Source organism: Crotalus tigris, unplaced genomic scaffold (genome assembly GCF_016545835.1).
Source record: "Crotalus tigris isolate CLP2741 ecotype Arizona unplaced genomic scaffold, ASM1654583v1 scf7180000019097.2288821080:1192077, whole genome shotgun sequence".
In the NCBI taxonomy this organism is placed as follows: Eukaryota; Metazoa; Chordata; class Lepidosauria; order Squamata; family Viperidae; genus Crotalus; species Crotalus tigris.
In genome coordinates, this window is record NW_024097373.1 from 919,974 (window position 1) to 939,500 (window position 19,527).

The window sequence follows — 19,527 nt, forward strand, 5'->3', positions numbered from 1 at the left end:
AACTTAAGGAGGTAGACATTTTGAAATAAACAGACAGATTGAATATCAGAGACAAAGCCAAAGAGACACCTGCTAGCTGAATTGAGAATAGCCACAAGAGGGGAAAAAAAGGGAAAGTGATTGTTGAGTGTATCCAGTCTCGTCTGTAAATGTCAAGTAGTTATCTGTGCAGAAACTTGACTTTAAGTGATAATTCTGATATTCTGGAAAATATTACAAAAACTGTAAATAAGTGGGGAGGTTGGTTTGGAGAATTGAAAAAAATGTCTAGTATCCCCAATCTTACAAGGGTTGGAGTAGGGAAGAAACAAACAACACAGACTACATTGTTGGAACCAAGCCCTGCCAGGCAAAGAGCGCTAGAAGAAATGGCGCAAAGAGATAGGACGAACTCATTTAGAGACCTGCAACAAATGTTGCAAGCAATGCAAGAGATGATGTGCAAAAATCATGAAGATCTAAAAAAAGAAATAGGAGAAGTAAGGAATGATACAGGGGAACTTAAGGATAAAATTAAGTCAATGGATGGGAAATTCGAATCTTTCCATCAGCAGATGATGAAAAATAAACAAGAATTATTGGAAATGGAGGAAAGGATGGATAAAGAAGAGCAGAGAGTTGATGAAATGAATGAGAGGTTAGTTCAGGCTAACAAAAGAATTAGAATCTACAGTTATTTCCCTGGAACTTGAAAAAGCCGCTCATTATTTACGGTTCCAAAATGTATGTGAGATGAAAGGTGGAGACCTTCCAGTAATAATGACAGATATACTAGTGGGGTCTAGCAGAGAAGAGATGGCTAGCAAGATACTTACAGAATTCATACGAACTATGCAAGACGGCACAATCTTCCCAGAGAAGCACATGTTAAATTTATTAAGAAATCAATCAGAGTTGAAATACTATTCAGGGCCAGAGATGATTCACTGGAGTACCGAGGTAGACAACTGATTGTACTCAAACAAGTACCTAAAAGAGTGAGAGATTTGAGAAGGCCCTACCAACAAATAACTCTTAAATTGACGAGAAAAAATATCAATTTTAGATGGTTGACCCTGGAAGGGATTCTTGTTACATGGCAGGAGAAAAAGTTCCGTTTAGACTCAATGGATAAAGCAGAGGAATTTTATAGAAAAAACTTTGGCAGTGAGGAAGATCTAGTTGAAAGAGAAGTAAGAGAGGAAGGAGAAACACTAGCGCAGGCCACTGAAGGAAAGGAAATGCAACCTAAAGGTAAGAGGGTTGAGATTAGAGAGGATATTGACAATGGGAAAAATGAAGGGAAACATGATGAGAATAGACCTAAAGAAATTAAAGAGGCTAGACCCAGTGTTTCTCAACCTTGACAATTTTAAGGCATGTGGACTTCAACTCCCAGAATTCCACAGCCAGCAATGCTGGCTGTGGAATTCTGGGAGTTGAAGTCCACATGCCTTAAAATTGTCAAGGTTGAGAAACATTGGGCTAGACAGACAAGATCGATAGTGGAAAAAGAAAAGGATTTACAATCTCAAGAGTCTAGGCCGACAATAATAACCAGATCCAAATATAGATAAGGAGGGGAAAAAAGGTGTTGAATCCATATCCATCAATGTTAACGGTCAATTCTCCAATAAAAAGGAAAAAGGTTTTAAATAAACTCAATAAGATGAACTTAGATATAATTATTCTACAAGAAGTTCATATAAAAAAACAATATCAATATTTATTAAACTGCCCTAAATTGGGAAACATGTTTGCGGCACTTTCACAATATAAGAAAGGAGGAGTTGTAGCATATATCAAACAGGAAATTTTGGCAAAGCAAATTTATAAAGACGAAGAGGGTAGAATTTTAATAGTGGAAATAATTTTGAATAAAATAAAAATCATCCTTGTGGGAATTTATGCCCCAAATGAGGGGCAGAAACAATTCTATAAAAAACTACATAACATTATTAATCAATTGGAATATGATAACATTTGTATAATGGGAGACTATAATGCAATTGTGGATAAGACACCTAGACTATAAATGTGGAAAGAGTAGAAAAAGAACCAGAGGAACAATACCTGATACATTCCTAAAAATGGTAGATGAGCTTAATATTCAGGATACTTGGAGAGAGAGGAATTTAGAGAAAAAACAGTTTACATTCTACTCTGGACATCATGGTCCAGAACTGATATGGTGTGGATGTCAGCAGACTTAAATTTAGAAGTAGAGGATATTGTAATCGATACAAATTCCTGGGCTGGCCATAATCCAATTAGAATTAGATGGAAAGGGCAAAAAAGAATGAGGAGATGGACCTTGAAAAGGGCAATCTTAAAACATAAAGAATTTAAACTGAAATTGGAAGAACAAATGGACCTGTTTTTTAAGACAAACAAAAAGGAAGATACGAACTGCCAAAACTTATGGGATACAGCCAAAGCTTATATGAGAGGCGCTGCAATTTCTTATATGGCCAGGGAAAACAAAATTAAAACAACGACAAAGACACTTAGAAGAAGAACTAACTAAAGTTGAGGAAAATTTACAAAAGGAACCACAAAGACGTGATTTGAAACAATAGATAGACCTAATTAAACATAAGATGAACATCATTGGGAAGGAAGGACTAGGACAGCAGATACAACGTACTAAACAATTTTTTTTTGAAAGTGCCAATAAACCGGGGAGATGGCTGGCCTATAAAATTAAAAAACATAATAATAAACAGAGGATTACCAAACTTTGTAATGCAGAAGGTGATATGGTGTACCAGAATGAAGGAAAGAAATTTGTGGCATATGAGTAAAGATGATGAATGGAGAAATAATGATGACATTGTACAGTATTTACAAACAACTGACCTACTGAAAGTGTCAGAAGAATTTAAAACTCTGTTGAACAAAGAGACAACACCTTTAGAACTTTCAGAGGCAATTAAGAAACAAAAAAATAACAAAGCACCTGGGCCAGATGGTCTACCTGCAGAAATGTATAAAATTATACAAGAATCTTTAAGCCCAATACTGTTGGAACTATTTAACGAGGTCTTAACAAAAGCTAAAATACCAGCCTTATGGGAAATTCTCCTCACTCTGATTGCTAAGGAAAACGCAGACCTGGCACATATTAAAAACTATAGACCCATTTCATTTTTAAATTCGGACTATAAGATTTTTATGGCCATAATGGCGCAAAGACTTGAAAGATTCCTAGCAGATTTTATACATTCTGATCAAAATGGCTTTTTATCTAAAAGATACATAAGAAACAATGTCAGGATTGTTTTGGATATATTGGAGTATTATGAGGTACACAATGAAAAGCAAATGGGTTTAATTTTCCTTGATGCACAAAAAGCATTTGACAATGTGAACTGGGATTTTATGCTCAATCAATTGTTGTATATGGACTTTGGGGAAAATTTTATAAATATGTTTAAATCAGTTTATTTTAATCAGGCAGCAAAAGTAATAATTAATGGAGAAATGACCGATAGCTTTCCAATTCAAAAAGGTACAAGGCAAGGTTGTCAATTATTGCTATTGTTGTTTATACTATCCCTAGAGGTATTAATCAGAATAATTCAGAAAGATGAACAGATCAAAGGTTTAGAGATCAAGAAAGAAACGTTTAAAACGCAAGCTTTTGCAGACGATTTAGTTTTTATAATTGAAGAGCCATTACAATCAGGGACAAGATTGATAGAAGTATTGAGTAAATATGGGGAAATAGCAGGTCTAAAGATAAAGAAAAAACTAAAATGCTTGTCAAGAATACGACTAAAATACAGAAAAATGAATTGGTTGACAGAATAGGTATTCAAATTACGAATAAAATAAGATATTTAGGGATACAACTAACTGCTAGATGCGTTACACTCAAGAGAGACAATTATGATAAACTAATTGAACAGATTAAAACTGATTTAGCTACTTGGACCAACCTACAGCTCTCCTTTATGGGCAGAATAGCTGTAATCAAAATGAATGTGCTACCAAAAATTTTAGTTTTGTATAAAACTAAATTTATGGGTATACATTGTGCTACCAATGTATACCCATAAAATTGGATAAGAATTTTTTTCAAAACTTTAACAAAACTATACTCAAATTTATTTGGCAAGGAAAAAAAGCAAGGATTAAATTAAAATTACTGCAGGATTCAAATGAAGGGGGGGGGAAACCTGGCCTCCCTGACCTGGAAAAATACTATCATGCCATAGTACTATTATGGATGCGGGATTGGATACCTTTGAAGAACAGGAGATTATTATGTCTGGAAGGTCATGATTTACAAATAGGATGGCATGCTATGCTATGGGACCAGAAATATAAGACACACGAGCTTTAATTGATGTATGGGTTAAAACCTGGCAACCAAACCATACTCAAGTCCTTGGCTGGATCTCATTGTTAGAAATGCATGTACATCCAAAATTTATCCAATTAGGGAAGATTATAACATATAAAAACGTACTAGAGGAGAAAGGGGAATTGAAACCCAGGAAAATTCTTCAAGACAAAGGGATAGAACTAGAATGGTGGACATACCTTCAATTACAGGCGAGATATTGGAAAGATAAAAAAGAGTTAGGCATAAAAATAGAACCAATAGGGCTGGATAAAATACTACTAGGTACTAAGGATAAAATAATTAAAAAGCTATATCATTATTTGTTAGATCAGGGAATGTATGAAGAACAGGTAAAAGAAATCATGTGAACGTGGAGCAGGGATTTTGATCTCTTTGATCTGCGTATCTGGCAAGAACTATGGGTACGAAATAGGAAGCTTACTTTGGCCACCTCCTACAAAGAAAACCTCTACAAAATGTTCTACAGATGGCATCTCCCACCCACAAGATTAGCTAAAATGGGTCCAAATATCTCTTCCACGTGCTGGAAATGCAAATTGGCAAGAGGGACATATTACCACATGTGGTGGGAGTGCTCAAAAGCCCATGACTTTTGGAACAAGGTTAAAAAATGGCTGGAAGAAATACTAATGATAGAGGTAGAGCTAAAACCAGAACTCTGCCTACTAGGCATAACTACACAGAAATACAACAAAGGGATACTTTACTTGATGCTATATATTCTCACGGCTGCTAGATTGGCGTATGCACAAAATTGGAGGAATAAAGAAATTCCAACAGAAGAAGAGATTTTATATAAAATCCTATCGTGTGCTAATATGGATAGGCTCACAATGAAAATGAAGAACAAGACAGAGTCAGATTACTTTGAAATCTGGGACAAATTCTATTGTTGGTGTGAATCAAGGAGAACTGTTCGGGTTTTAAGTTAGTGTTAAGATAGAGATATATAAAACTGTATGTTAGTATATAGAGAAACAAATTAGAGACTGTATTGTATAGAAAAATATGTATATATAGAGATTAAGAATTATATGTATGATGAGGAACAAATTGTTAGGAATATATACACTGGAATGTTACGTTGTCCATCTTTGTTTTAACTGTTTTATAAATAAAAAACTTTTAAAAAAAGACTGATGTACAAGACCAAGATGGTCAGTATAGAAGTAAGCATTTAGTGGAATTTATCTGAGAGGCTGGAAACATTTTGCTGTCACAATATCAGAAGTTTTTAAATCATCAGAAGGAACTTTATCTTCAAAGGGCTGTTTTTGGCTTGAAAGGAATGTGATTCCTGTCCAGAAAAGTCTTTGAACTTGTTTCAATGCAGTTGAAAAGTTTTTCTTGAGGCTAAATGGCTTACATACCTCTAAAAATACAAAAGTATTTTTTACATTACACTGAAATGTATATTAGTTGAATATTAGTTGTGCTTGGCGAGGACAGAGTAAGCTCAAATAATTAGGTTTTTGAAAAAATGTGAACTGGATTGCAGATGTCCTCTGGTGAAAATATTGGGAGAATGGGAGGCAGGAAATGGGGCTTTACTCTGACTCTCTACCCTGTCTTGTTTTAGCCACAAGAATTGGTGAGCTTATAAGTGGAATGCAAGGTCTGAAGTTTCTCCTCCCAGAAACCCTTTGAGTCTTCACCATCAACCATGACCCTACTTTGTGGCTTGATTTAGCAGCCTGATCATTTCTTCTGCTCCCTGTGTGTTTATCCCCCATAACTGGGATTTGAGACACCTGTGCTACTTTCCATCTGATAAAGGACAAATCTGAACTTATTGCTTAAACTGCTTTTACCCTCTGCTTGTGGCAGCTGGGCTTCAAACTAATTAAAAAGAAAAACTTATCCAGACTGAGACACCTTAGCAAGCTTGCAAGTTACTCAGGACTAAATGCTATAGTGTTTTCCCATTGGACAATTTTCCTGTTGCTCTACCTTCCCATCTTTTTCTACCAGGAAAACAATGACCTTATTGCTGACAGGTCTTAGTGCATGTACATATTTTGTGAGAAATACACACACACACACAAATGTACAAAAACATACATCTATACAAACTAAAATAAAATTTATATAGACATTATATGCAAGCACCACTACCAGCTTTAAAATTAAAATAAAATTTTGGTAGCTCTTTTGATTTCTATATCTTTCATCAGTGCAGAAAAAGCACAATTCCCCAACTTTATGTAGCACAGAAGAGAATAAAACCTAGTAGAAATGTGATTTTTTTAAAAAAAATGCTACCATTCACTTCTTTCATTTTACCTCAAGTGAATAGAAAAAATGTAAGTGTAAGCAGACTTTTTTTTAAAAAAAAGTTCAGCTGTCAAAAATTATCCTGTTCAGGCATGGTAGCAACTAGGGCAGATAGCCCTTAAGGAAACTTGGGAAGATTATCATGTGAACAGCCTTGTATAGTGTAACACAATAATACATTAAATTGAGAACTAATCTGTGACTCCAATTTTTAACGTATGTTCCAGTAACCTGGAGAAAACCAGTGTTGTGTAATGATACTGTCCAGCCTCATATGATTATTATGGGAAATACTGAAAAAATAATTCTGAAACTAAGACATTTATTTCATCATATTATGTTTTATTTTGTATAATCCATGCAAATCCATTTTAAAAATCAACAATAATCTTGTAGCTAAGTTCATTCTCAAAAATGAATATTTGTGTATGTATGTATATATGCGTACACACACAGACAACACACTTGTTTTTTCAATTAGGTAAAATGCACACAACTTCAGTAATCCAGCAGAGAAACTGCTTCTAATAAGATCTCTCATCCAAAAATTGCATTGTCTGAAAGATAAAATAAATACAAATGAAAAACAGAATCACCCGGTTATATAGCATTTTTATTATCATTAGTTAACAATACAATAATCTTACAGCATGTCATAGTAGTTGAAATGTGTATAAACACAAGTTATACAACACTTCTGAAACCATCTATGATGTCTGTTTCATATCAGAACAATCCAATTCACTCTGCCAGGGAATGATTTGGTATTAATGGGACAATGTGTGATAAATAACCCGCAATGATCTTATAGTGTCTTGTTAGGGTTACTTTTAGGCTATGAAGTAACTTTTGAAACACCCTGCACATTGTAATTAGTTCAGAATAAATCTGCCAGTTAGAATCACTTATATGAAACGACTGCACTTTTATTTGTCTGTTCTGAAAGATGTTGCCAAGGAGAAAAAATAATAACACAGCGCTTACATACTCATATGTATATATGTACATATGTATGTATGTTGGAGTACACACAACAAGGATCCTTGGTGCTCTCTGAGCTTGGTTGTTTTATTGCAGAGATTTCATTACCCAAACTAGGTAACATCATCAGTGCTAGACTGCAATGAAATGTCTGCAAGAAAACAAACTCAAAGACCATCAAGGACTCCTCATTTCAACCCTGAGTTACAAATATTCTCCTTTATTGGTACACAGAAACATTATCAAGTATATATAGCCATCCATCTCAGAAGAATACATAGATGCAGATTATTTACTGTTGATTTCATGTCTTTAAATAGAAATATTCTAGTCAGAGAGTTTATTTCCAAGGAACCTGGGTGCTTCTTTTTTCTGCTAACTGGGACGGAGGCTCAGTACTCTCTTTTCTTACTGTTTTTTGAAAAAATAATGATACAGATAATGGCATCACAAAGTACCAAAAATGATGCATTGGAATATCTGCAAGAAATACCATTAGCTTGCCCATAAGAAGTGGCGGGACCAAAAATAGACAAAGCAATAGAAGATGATGATGCTAAAGTGATCTGAGACTTTAGAATTCAAACAAACAAACAATATACCTGCCATATAATTCCTCAGACTTAGCAATTTTTGATAAGAAAGGCAAAAAAGTTTGGATAGTGGAGGTGGCAGTATATGAAGACAGCAGAAGAGAAGAGGAAGAACTGGAGAAAATCACAAAATACAGTGATGATGGCAAAAGAAAGCAAAGATAATACCAATAGTAATAAGACATCATGGTTACAATCCCAAAACATCTGGAGCACCACTCGAACATCATTGGCATTAACAAAATTGCAAAAGGCAGGTTTTTGTGGTTTTTTTGGAAGAAGTTTACATCTTGGAACAATACCTTTAACACCATCAAACAACACATCTGCTTATCCCAGATCCTTGGGAAGGACTTGATAGGTGGATAAAAATGCCAAATCAGCCTAAACATCTGGCTACATGCAACTAACCTTAATAATACTTCTTTTGATTTTTATCCCATTTCCTGTAAAGTTTTTTTTCCCTTCTGTTCAATCATGTCCAGTTCTCAGAGACTGCCTGGACAAATCCTTGCTGTTTTCTTGACAAGATTTTAAAGAAGTGGTTTGCCTCTGCCTCCTTCATAGGGCTGAGAGAAATTGACTGGCCATAGGTTACCCAGCTGGCTTCATGCCCATGGTGGGACTGGAACTCACAGTCTCCCAGTTTCTAGACTAATGCCTTAACTGCTATACTAAACTAGCTATTACAGTTTTAGAAGCATAGGCAGAATGCGTAAGCAGTTTCTTCTCCATTTTCTCTACAATGATAGCTTTGTGAGATAAGCTGGTCTTAGAGGGAGTGGCTGTCTAAAGGTCATCTAATGAGCTTCTAAGACTGCCAGGAGATGTGATCTTGGGTTCCCCCCCCCCCCGGTCCTATTCCAGCACCTTAATTACATTGCACTGAACAACCGTTCAGAGAAAAGAACAAAGCTTAATTAGAGGACAGTGTTTACTGAGGATTCTTGGCCATTTTACTTGCACATTTTCTGGGCTTCTATATTTCACTGAACAGTTTTGAACGTGGATTCCTGAAATGCTCAGGTGGTAAGGTTAAATCAGGCCAAAAAACTAAATGGATTTCCTGGCTCACAGGATGCTGAACTGAAAGGATCCAGGAGGGTAATTCATAAATTCCCATATTCTACTTCAGCATTTATTTTAGGTAAAAAATCTTAAGACTTTTTTTAAAGAAATCCTATGCTTCCTCAAAGAGATAAAATGTAATGGGTACCATTCATATTTTTTAAAATATCTTTCTCTGAAAGTAATTGAATAAAAATTATTGCAAGACTATAAAATCACCCTTGAAGCATTTGAAAGGGAAAAGCTACTTCAGCAGGATTTCCTCTGATCATAAAAATGAATTGTGTAATTATCAAGCAAGCAACATAAAATTATGGCTAGTAAAAAAAGAACTGGGTTTCTTCATAGTGTTCTAAACTAAACTGAATAGGGATAATGTAGTAGTTTATTTTTCTATTATACATTCAACATCAGTATTTGTTTTACAAAAAAGTTGATGATTAAGCCCAAAGAGTACTCAGTAAAATAGAATATTTATTTATTTATTTATTTATTTATTTATTTATTTATGAGACTTATATACTGTTTTAAGTGCAAGCACTCTCTAAGCGGTGTACACCAGTAAGCAATGTATGTATGTATGTATGTATGTATGTATGTATGTATGTATGTATGTATGTATGTATATATATATATATATATATATATATATATATATATATATATATATATATATATATATATTTCAGTAAAAAAGGAAAGCGATCACCAGGAAGTAAAACACCAAGGTTTTAATAAATAAAATCAAGCTTTCGATGGCTAACATCTGCCATCATTGTCAGGATACAAGCCAGTCAGTGAGGAAACCTGCTTATAAGCATAGCCACACCTAAACTCTACGCATGGACCTTGTAACAGGTCCAAGCCAACTAATCCTTACTTTACTTACAGCCTTCAGTGATTCTTTCTTTTAGCTCTTACTTACATCCACCTAGCTTTCAATGGCTAGCACCTGCCATCATTGTCAGAATACAAGCTAGCTAGTGAGGAAACCTGCTTACAAGCATAGCCACGCCTAAACTCTACGCATGGACCTTGTAACCCACGCACACCGATAGAATTTTGCACTACAACAGCAATCACCCGGTGGCCCACAAAGTCAGCTGCATTAGAACCCTCTTCAAGAGGGTGGACTCCCACTGCAGTACAGCCGAAGCTAGGATGGAGGAAAGAAAACATCTCCTCCGTCTCTGTAGGTACAATGGGTACCCCATGAAATTCATCAGACGCCACAGTACTCTGTCCAAACCATCCCAAAATCCATCAAGTGGGATGGCACCATCACAGACGACTCGTATCTACCCTCCCTTACATTAGCAACGTCTCGGAAGCCACCACCAGACTATTGGCACCCTATGGTGTAAGGGTTGCACATAGACCTGACCGGACGTTGCGTTCCTGCATTATGAGACCAAAGGACCCACTCCCCATAGTTGAGAGATCTGGAGTCATTTACAGGATTAACTGTAATGACTGTCCAGGCAATTATGTGGGAGAAACTTCCAAAAGGGTCAGAACAAGAATGCAGGAACACAAGCTGGCAATAAGAAGAGGTGAGCAGTACTCCCAAATACTGACTCACATGGAGGAGTTTGGTCATAAATTTAATTTTGACGACGTAAGGGTGGTTGCCAGTGACACCTCCAAGAGTGGTAGGTAGGTTACTCAAAGAAGCCTGGTTCTCAGACAGCATGTCAATCAATCGACATGTGGACCTACGCCCGGCATATCAGACCATGAAGGCATGGGAAATGTGTAGACGACCTGGGAAAAAACATCTGAGTAACAAAAACTCTGGGTGTCCATTAGATGAAACTGGCAACAAAGAAGAGAGACATCTACAATCTAGACCCCCTTTAGTTAACGATTCGTGTGTACATCCGCCGTCAATTAAGAAATTTGTTGATATTAGTAGCCCATCCTCAGATGCCCCAGACACCTCCTTGCACTGTACCCAATACTCAAGAATAAGAACAACAAGTGTCCCAATCAACACAAAACAAATTCACTACCCCAGTGACTATATCGGCTCCATTGTCCCCAGTGGTGCCCCCGCTACAACGCATCTGGTCGCTGGCGCCTTGGAAATGGATAGGAATTCAAAAAAGGCAACACCTACCATGAGTGATGGCAGAATAACACCTTTGCTAGGCGGCCACACTGATCAGAGCCACCGAGACAGAGACATGCCTTCAATGGATGTACAGAAGATCAATACTTACAGCCGCCCCATTATGGGGGTGGTCACGCGCTCCCGGAGAGCGGCGTTACAGAAGACTGAAAGAGAGGCAACCGGATTGAGAGTCGCACCTGGTGGCATGAAGGAGGAGCATGGAGGATGCGATATGCTGGGAACAGTGGGGGGAAATAAAATTGTGGATGAGATTGGTGGCAAGGATTGTGGGGGGACTGAAGGAGTGACAGGATTGAAGAATGCAAATGAGTGCGATGCGTGCCGGAGGAGTGGAGGAGAGAAACGTCCCAAGGAACACAGAAAGAAGAATCAATTCAATAGTGCAGAGGACCCTTCAATTTTGAGAAACACACATTGCCTATATGACTCAGGAACTAAAGGGAGGGAGGAAGTGGGTGGTTGTGTGGATGTAAGTAAGAGCTATAAGAAAGAATCACTGAAGGCTGTAAGTGAAGCAAGGATTAGTCGGCCTGGACCTGTTACAAGGTCCATGCGTAGAGTTTAGGCGTGGCTATGCTTGTAAGCAGGTTTCCTCACTAGCTAGCTTGTATTCTGACAATGATGGCAGGTGCTAGCCATTGAAAGCTAGGTGGATGTAAGTAAGAGCTAAAAGAAAGAATCACTGAAGGCTGTAAGTAAAGTAAGGATTAGTTGGCTTGGACCTGTTACAAGGTCCATGCGTAGAGTTTAGGTGTGGCTATGCTTATAAGCAGGTTTCCTCACTGACTGGCTTGTATCCTGACGATGATGGCAGATGTTAGCCATCGAAAGCTTGATTTTATTTATTAAAACCTTGGTGTTTTATTTCCTGGTGATCGCTTCCTTTTTTACTGAAATGTATGTACCCAGGAATCGCTATTCTTCAATTTTTAATGTAATTTTTAATATATATATATATATATATATATATATATATATATATATATATATATATATATATACATTGCCCCCAACAATCTGGGTCCTCATTTTACCTACCCCGGAAGGATGGAAGTCTGAGTCAACCTTGAGCCGGTGAGATTTGAACCACTGACCTGCTGAACACAGACAGCTAAAGTGGCCTGCAGTACTGCACTCTAACTGCTGCGCCACCTGTTTGCTTGATTACAAGATATATTAAGTTATATTGGGCGAGCATTGTAACTGGGCAGCCAATAAATTTAATAAATAAATAAATAAATAAATAAATAATGAAAGAAGAGAGCATGAATATTATTTCCCCATCACTGAATAATATTTTGGAGCACATGCAATAACAATGATACTGACTAATTCATTGGCAGAATAACATATAATACTGACCCTTGAAAAGCTGAATTGGTTCTTTTGTTATAGTTTTAATGTGTGAAAATCAGTGTAATATAATGTTTAGACCAGGAGAGCCAGATTCAAGGCCCAATTCAGACCTCCCTGAATAACTCTGGATCAATCATTAGAGGTGTCAAAGTTTTAAGGCATTCTTGAAAGCTGAGGGATTGGGGTCATGTGGACCTTAGGAGATAACCAGGGGCAGGTGTGATAGAGAACAGTGCCTGTTAGATCCTATTAAGTTGACACTAATATGGAGAGACCTCTATGTATCCTTAAATTATATGTTTCTACATCCAAATTTATTTATTAAATCATATATAGTTCTCTACCCAGAGAACATGTTTTCTGACACATCTGCTGGGGCAAACTGCAGATAAATGGTCAAGATGCAAGGATTATAAACTTGTATATGCCATTTATGTTGCAAGAACTCCAAGGCAATAACTGGAGAAGATAATTTGCCCTTATTTTTTCCTTTCAACCAGAGAAACAATAGAAACATTAATGTATGTTACAAGCATTTGGGGAGGAAGCTTTTAATCATGCAATCAACCTGGAATTTGTTTACAGAGCTTCATTAGGTCTAATGTTATCTTTAATCTCCCTGTATTCTCACCAAAACATCAGTTGGGAAGAAAAAGGAAGTATAATTTAAAATGTTTTCTGATTGTTTTTAGAAGAAAAAGGATATCTATACCTAGAGATCTTAGCCTTTCAGTGAAACGGGGAAAGTATATGATCTTTAGAAAATGCTTTTCAGAGAGCTGTCTCAAGATACTTAACATACACCTGGGTTTGATTGTATGTACTGTACATATAGGTAATCCTCGCTTACCAACTTCCTTGTTTAGCAACTGTTCAAAGTTACATTTGGAAAAAAAGGTGTTGCAACCAATCCTCACATTTATGGCCATCAGTTTTCCCCCTGGTTACATGACTGACATTTATGTGCTTCATAACCAGCTTCCAAACAAGCAGAATAAATGGAGAAGTCAGCAGTAAAATTGCAAGTTGTGATCATGTGATATCTCACTTAACGACCCATGCTGATTTGCTTAACAACAAAAGCAGAAGTAATGTAAGTACATACATACAAACATACATAAGAACACACACAATACACTAAAATATCTGCACCGATAAAATTTTTTCAGTTTGCAGCAATAGATGGACTCACAACTGAATTCTTCCTCTTAATTTTAAGAAGAAATTATAGATTTGTGAAGTTCAATATTTGAAGTGCAATATATGCAAACTTACTTTTTTCAGGAAAATGCCTTCTTTCTTTATGATGAGGAGGAGTTATTTTTATCCAGGATGTCCTGCCACTGTCATACTCCTGTTTTTCTTCTTTGTAGTTCTCTGCTGAAGCCTGATTACTTTGAGGAAAATGCTTTTTCTGGGGCCTGAGCCACGAAGTTTCACTCCTTCCTTCTAGCAAGCATCTCGATTCCCTCATCTGATTATATTCAAGCAACTGCCTTTTCTCATCTTCAGCCATGATAGTGAAATGTGCTTCTTCTAGTTACTGTGACACAAATTCCTGTTTTTAAAAACAAAATGCACATAATACAAAAAACTCAGGAGGCCTCATTTGCTTAATACTTTTTATCACTGAAAACAGGCAATACTGATCTGTTCTTATAGAAATGAAGCTTGCTTTATACTTGCTAGAAAAGATGATGCAGCTGATCTCTGAGGAGAAAAATATTATTTTCCAATGCGGACAATTCACATACTAATCATCCTGAAATCCACTTCTAACAACATTAGGACACTACAATGGCCCTACCGGATGAGGCCAAAGCTGATTTTAGTCCTGCATGTTCTTTTTCATAGTAACCAACTAGATGCCTTTGAGAAGATGGAGATATAATATCAATATCACCCTCAACTGGTCTTGGATTTTCAAACCCAATAGCCTTTGACAGATCTGTCCTGAATGTATTTATCCAATTTGTTGCTAAAGCCATCTAATGTAACAAATATTACCAGGTTTTTGTGGTAATTAATTCCTCAGTTAAAGAATGTGCTTTGCCTCCCAAAAGCACATTCTTTTTACTGTTTTGAATCTCCCCATAGTCAGCTTCATTGGATGACCCAACATCATCATTATGTGAGAGAGGAACAAAAGTTCATTTTATTCATCATGCATGGTTTTATACCTCTCAAGAACTTCCTGACTCTGTTGCCTATTTTCCAAGCTAAGATGTCCCAAATCCTTTCTTGTAGGGAAGATGTTCATGTGCTTCAGTTGGATGGGTATTTGTTTATTTATCAAATATATATGGCCACCTATCTCAGAAACATGACTGCATAGTGTGCAAAAATACATTAAAACATTCTTCAAAAACCATTAAAAAGTTAGACATAAATAGAAACAAGATCAGGAGATGGTAGTTCTACTTCCCAAGATCTAGAAGATCAGGATACCCATTAATTGAATAGTAAAAGTTTGGTTTTGGATGATACCACAAAAATATTGTGGGAATAGGGTAATATAAAACCCCATTACATCAAAGATGCTGCACTAATCCTCTTAAATCAGCTATTGAAATTATCTGGGCAGCCAATTCATTTGACTAGAATTGGCCCACATTTCCTCTACCCTATTTTTTTTTAGCACTTTTTCAATTCTACCTACACGTGCTTGGTTAGCAAGATCCCTTTGGAATTCTTCAGGGTAGAAAGAATCATATATAGTTCATCTGCAGTTTTTAAATCTATATACCACTCTTTCATCCCTTGCCCCCAATCTGTGGTTATGAATATTTTCTTCATGCAGGTATCCTGGTGGCCCTTTTCAAATCTCCCCTTTCTTCTGCATACTCTGATGTGACTTCTCATGTTAAGATCTTTCCCCTTCCTCTTGTGTTCAGTTTTTCCTATTAGTAGATTCTTACTTACACATCCTGTTCATTAGACAGATTTACAGTGCTAGGAATAAGTACAACTGTAGTTCTGCAGAACATCAGCTGAAAAGTCCGTGTTCCAGTTGGTATTTCTACTACTTATAAAATTTCTCCAGAGTTCACTTTTCAGGATAGTCGCTTAAGAGTGATAAATGCTGCAATGCTCTAAAGGTTCCTTTAGAGGATGTTGGTAATTTAGGGGACATGTACCCTGTTTGGAAAATATTCTGAAGGGTGTAGACTACCTCTTTTCCTGTCTTGTCAAATAAAGGCATATTTAGACAGATGGCTGTCAACAACGTAATTCATTTTTTCTTTGAAAATTGTTGGAAAAAAGTGAGTGAAAGTAATCTGATCTGGAATATATATTGTATAGACTACTGCTTTATTTCTAGAGACATTGACAGTTATGAGATTTTGATTATAAACCTGGAAATGCAACTCCTGACCTTTTTCCTGGTCAAGGAATAAACATGATAAATCTGTTTTTTCCCTCTTGCAAAAGAGAATTCACACCACTGTAATTTTTTACATGAGCAAATTATAATAAAAGCTCTTTAATAGTCTTTCATACTCCAACATATTGAAGGACTATAGGAAAATGATCAGACATTAATTTAAAATATAATTGATTATATTATAAAGTTCAGAGGGGCATTTCTAATACAATGGGTGCAAACCCCTCATCCTCAACTTCAGAAGTTGTGAGATACCATTTTATAATATAAATCCAATGGCTTAAAAATATTTGTGTAATTTTAAGCTCCTATTTTGTATCTGAGGTTGCCATCTCCAGAACTATAGGCTATTATTTTTCAAAAGTACAAAGAACTTGAAAAGTAAAGAACTAAAAAACATGGTTTCTGCCTAGACATGCCAGGAGAAGTAACTAATGCCCCCTTTAGGGATGGAAGTACTTTCAAACTCACAAGATTCTGTTAACTTCACAATAAAGGTAGAACCAGTACAACTCTTTGTGCTTCTTGTTTGGATACCTTGCGAGGCTAGTATCAATCTTGCAAGTCTCAAAGAATCCCTCCCTTTCACTCTCCAGAAAACTAGAAATGCTTTCACCACATCTCTTCCTTCGGACTTGTTTTGTTAACTGATCCTTGTTGGGGGCTCTTCCTCCTGGTCTCTCAAGATTATTATCACATACCCTTGTTGCTTCCGGTTTTATGGGCAACACTATTGCAGCTTGTTTACTCTAATATTGATTGAAACTACTGATAACTTCAACTGTAAGTTAGAAACACTGTAATTACTGGTGCCTCCCCTAGCAACTCATATTAGCATCAAGACTACTAGCCATTACAGTAATAGTCCTTCATGAATCTGTCTACTGTGTTTTTAAAGTATAAGCCAGTGTCTTTTATACACCTGGCAGCACTGCATTTAATAGTTTAACCACTTAAACTATTTACATTAAAGTGTTAAAACTGCTGAAGAACTTTTTATTGGTCCTCATTACTCTAGAGCTCAAGCCTCATACTAACTTCAGCTCACTAATTAGTAATTTAACATATTGTACATTGGCCCACTCGGCTCCCACTATTTGTATAGTTCTATCCATTGAAATAACATTTTTTTACTTTCAGACTTTTGTTCTTTAACAAAAGAGGAAGTTTGCTTAGAAGTCTTTGATGAAAGACATCATTAGCCTTTTGAAATCCAAATAAACAGTGATTCTTTGATCTTTCTAATCCACATGCTCACCGACACGTACCTATGCTCTGCAGAACTGTGATTTTTGCTGAAATGAAGTTCCCAAGTTTTAATACTGTTGAGAAATGGCCACTCTCAACTAAGAACCTTAGAAGATTCCAGAAGTGCTTGGCAACTGGCAATTCAAATCACAGCTAAACCAGTACACAGGGAACTAACTATTTTAATCAATTGTTGGTAAGCTGAATTATACATTGCAAATAACCTATCATATGATATCACAAGACACAAAGACAGGAAACTTCAGCAGACAAATGAAATAACATCAGGGAGATCATTTGCAACTAGCCAAGAAATGAATATGTCCTGGCAAAATCTTTATTCAGCTATGTCCCTGTGATACTGCCTTTATCTCATTCTTAGCTCATGACTGAAATAAACTTGTCAGTTGTTCTGGTTTTAAATAAGTGTCCCCCCCAAAACAAAACAAAGCAAAACTAGCAGAAATCCACAGCAGATCAGTTTATAGAATATTCTCAATTGAGCTTTGGGGAAGGGGATCAATCCACTCCTATTGGCACATCTTTTTCCTAAGTAGTGCACCCACTTCTTTACCACACTTGTTTTGCTCCAGATAAGGTGAGCTAACAAAACAACCAGCTGTGGCTGCACCTCAAAGCTCCCTACAGTCTGCCAAACAGCTTTTGGTTAGGCTGGGGGAGCCACACAAGCAAAGCTTTCCCACTTATCATGCAGGTCCTGCAATACTGCTAACAATAGGGAAATGGGGAGCTGCTGAGTTTTGAGATAGGCAGCTTTCCTGCCTTATTTTTACCACTTCTGCTCTATCTTTGCACAAGTCCTGTTTTGACCCACAAAGTAACAGAGAGGTGAATCAGCATGTGTGAAAACCTGCATATAATTGCATCTCTGCCCTCCGCAGTGTTCCTGTTGGTGGTTATATTTAGAAAGTGCGAGGGCAATATAGCCAAGGACTTTAACCAATTACTTTACTCTATACACAACATACACCCTAGCTGGCAGGAAAGCAAAATGGAGGAGTTTGCTATAGTTTTGGGATCAGCAAATCAGACTGGAACTTATAAGTTTTCTGCCATTTCAAGAACTGATGGCTAGTACTTTAATGTCAAAGTGCAAAAATGCCTTAAGTAGTTGCAATTCTTTAACCTAGTAAAGGTGATTCCATACATTAGTGGTGGTCTGTATCAATAGATCATAAGACATTTGCATTAGGTTAATTGATGGCCAATATGTATGTCTACATATAAACACTGACAGAAGAGACTGTGGGGTTTGTGGTGCTCTCTGAGCTCAGCCAGCAAACCCTTCTCCTTAACAATGATGTTACCTAGCCAGGTAATGAAACGTCTGCAGAAAGCAACAAAGCTCAGAGAGGTGCAAGAACCCATTCACTATCAATTCCTTCTTACCCCATTGTCTCTACTGAAGGCTATAAAACTGTTTATCAGCCCCTAAAAATGATTCCCAACCCGATAAGCGTTTTCTCAACCTGGAGCATTCCAGTCCAGACGTGTTAGTATCTCTCAGATGCTCTTCTGTGGCGTGCCGTCTCTATAAATTGGACATTCCCTCTCAGTGTCTGCAATACCCTGATCCGGTTTAGATTGCTAGAAATTGTAGTCCAGCAATTTTCCTATGATAAATTGGGGAAGGTGGCTGCAAGAAACAGCTGTTTTTATATGAGGCAAGAAAAGCCGAGGTCTAACCGTAACGTGGAGAAAACCGGGTGTGGATCTCCATCAGTCTTTCCCCAGTCCAACTACCCTCCTCTTAATTTTCCAGAAGCAGTTTAGGAACCTTTTTTTAAGAGCAATCCGCCATCGAAATTTCGGAAGGCTGCTACGAACGAGAGGCGCATATATGGCTACTCCTGCCGTCCCCTCCCCTAATACCCCACGAGTTCCGTCTGAGGATTAGAAGCACGATGCAGCAATCTGTGAAAGGTGAGTCTCCCAAAACGAGAACCCCGACCAACTGCCACGCCAACCCTTTCCACGTGGCCGCAGGGAGAACCAGACGCACCGCACTCACCCCGGGTCCTTAACCGGGGCCGGGAAACCAGGGAGCGTTTTGGCGCAGGACCCAGCCCCGCCTCATTTCTCCAGGATTGGCGGAGCCGGCGGTAGCGCAAATACC

The 19,527-nt window shown here is 37.2% G+C and overlaps 1 protein-coding gene across 10 annotated transcripts in view; it reads right to left on the minus strand.

The window, feature by feature from the left end:
- Nucleotides 1-6,946: 6,946 nt before the first annotated feature.
- The window catches only part of SPATA45 (spermatogenesis associated 45), a 38,287-nt gene continuing 25,706 nt past the window's right edge, over nucleotides 6,947-19,527 (minus strand). For 2 of the 10 annotated variants that reach the window (XM_039359630.1, XM_039359631.1), the window contains exons 4-5: nucleotides 14,033-14,315; nucleotides 6,947-7,182 (exon numbers count right to left, since the gene is read on the minus strand). In XM_039359630.1, coding sequence (XP_039215564.1) covers nucleotides 7,163-7,182; nucleotides 14,033-14,273 — 261 coding nt within the window. In that variant the 5' untranslated portion in view covers nucleotides 14,274-14,315 and the 3' untranslated portion in view covers nucleotides 6,947-7,162. The other 8 variants (XM_039359632.1, XM_039359634.1, XM_039359628.1 and 5 more) reach the window with 8 other exon arrangements.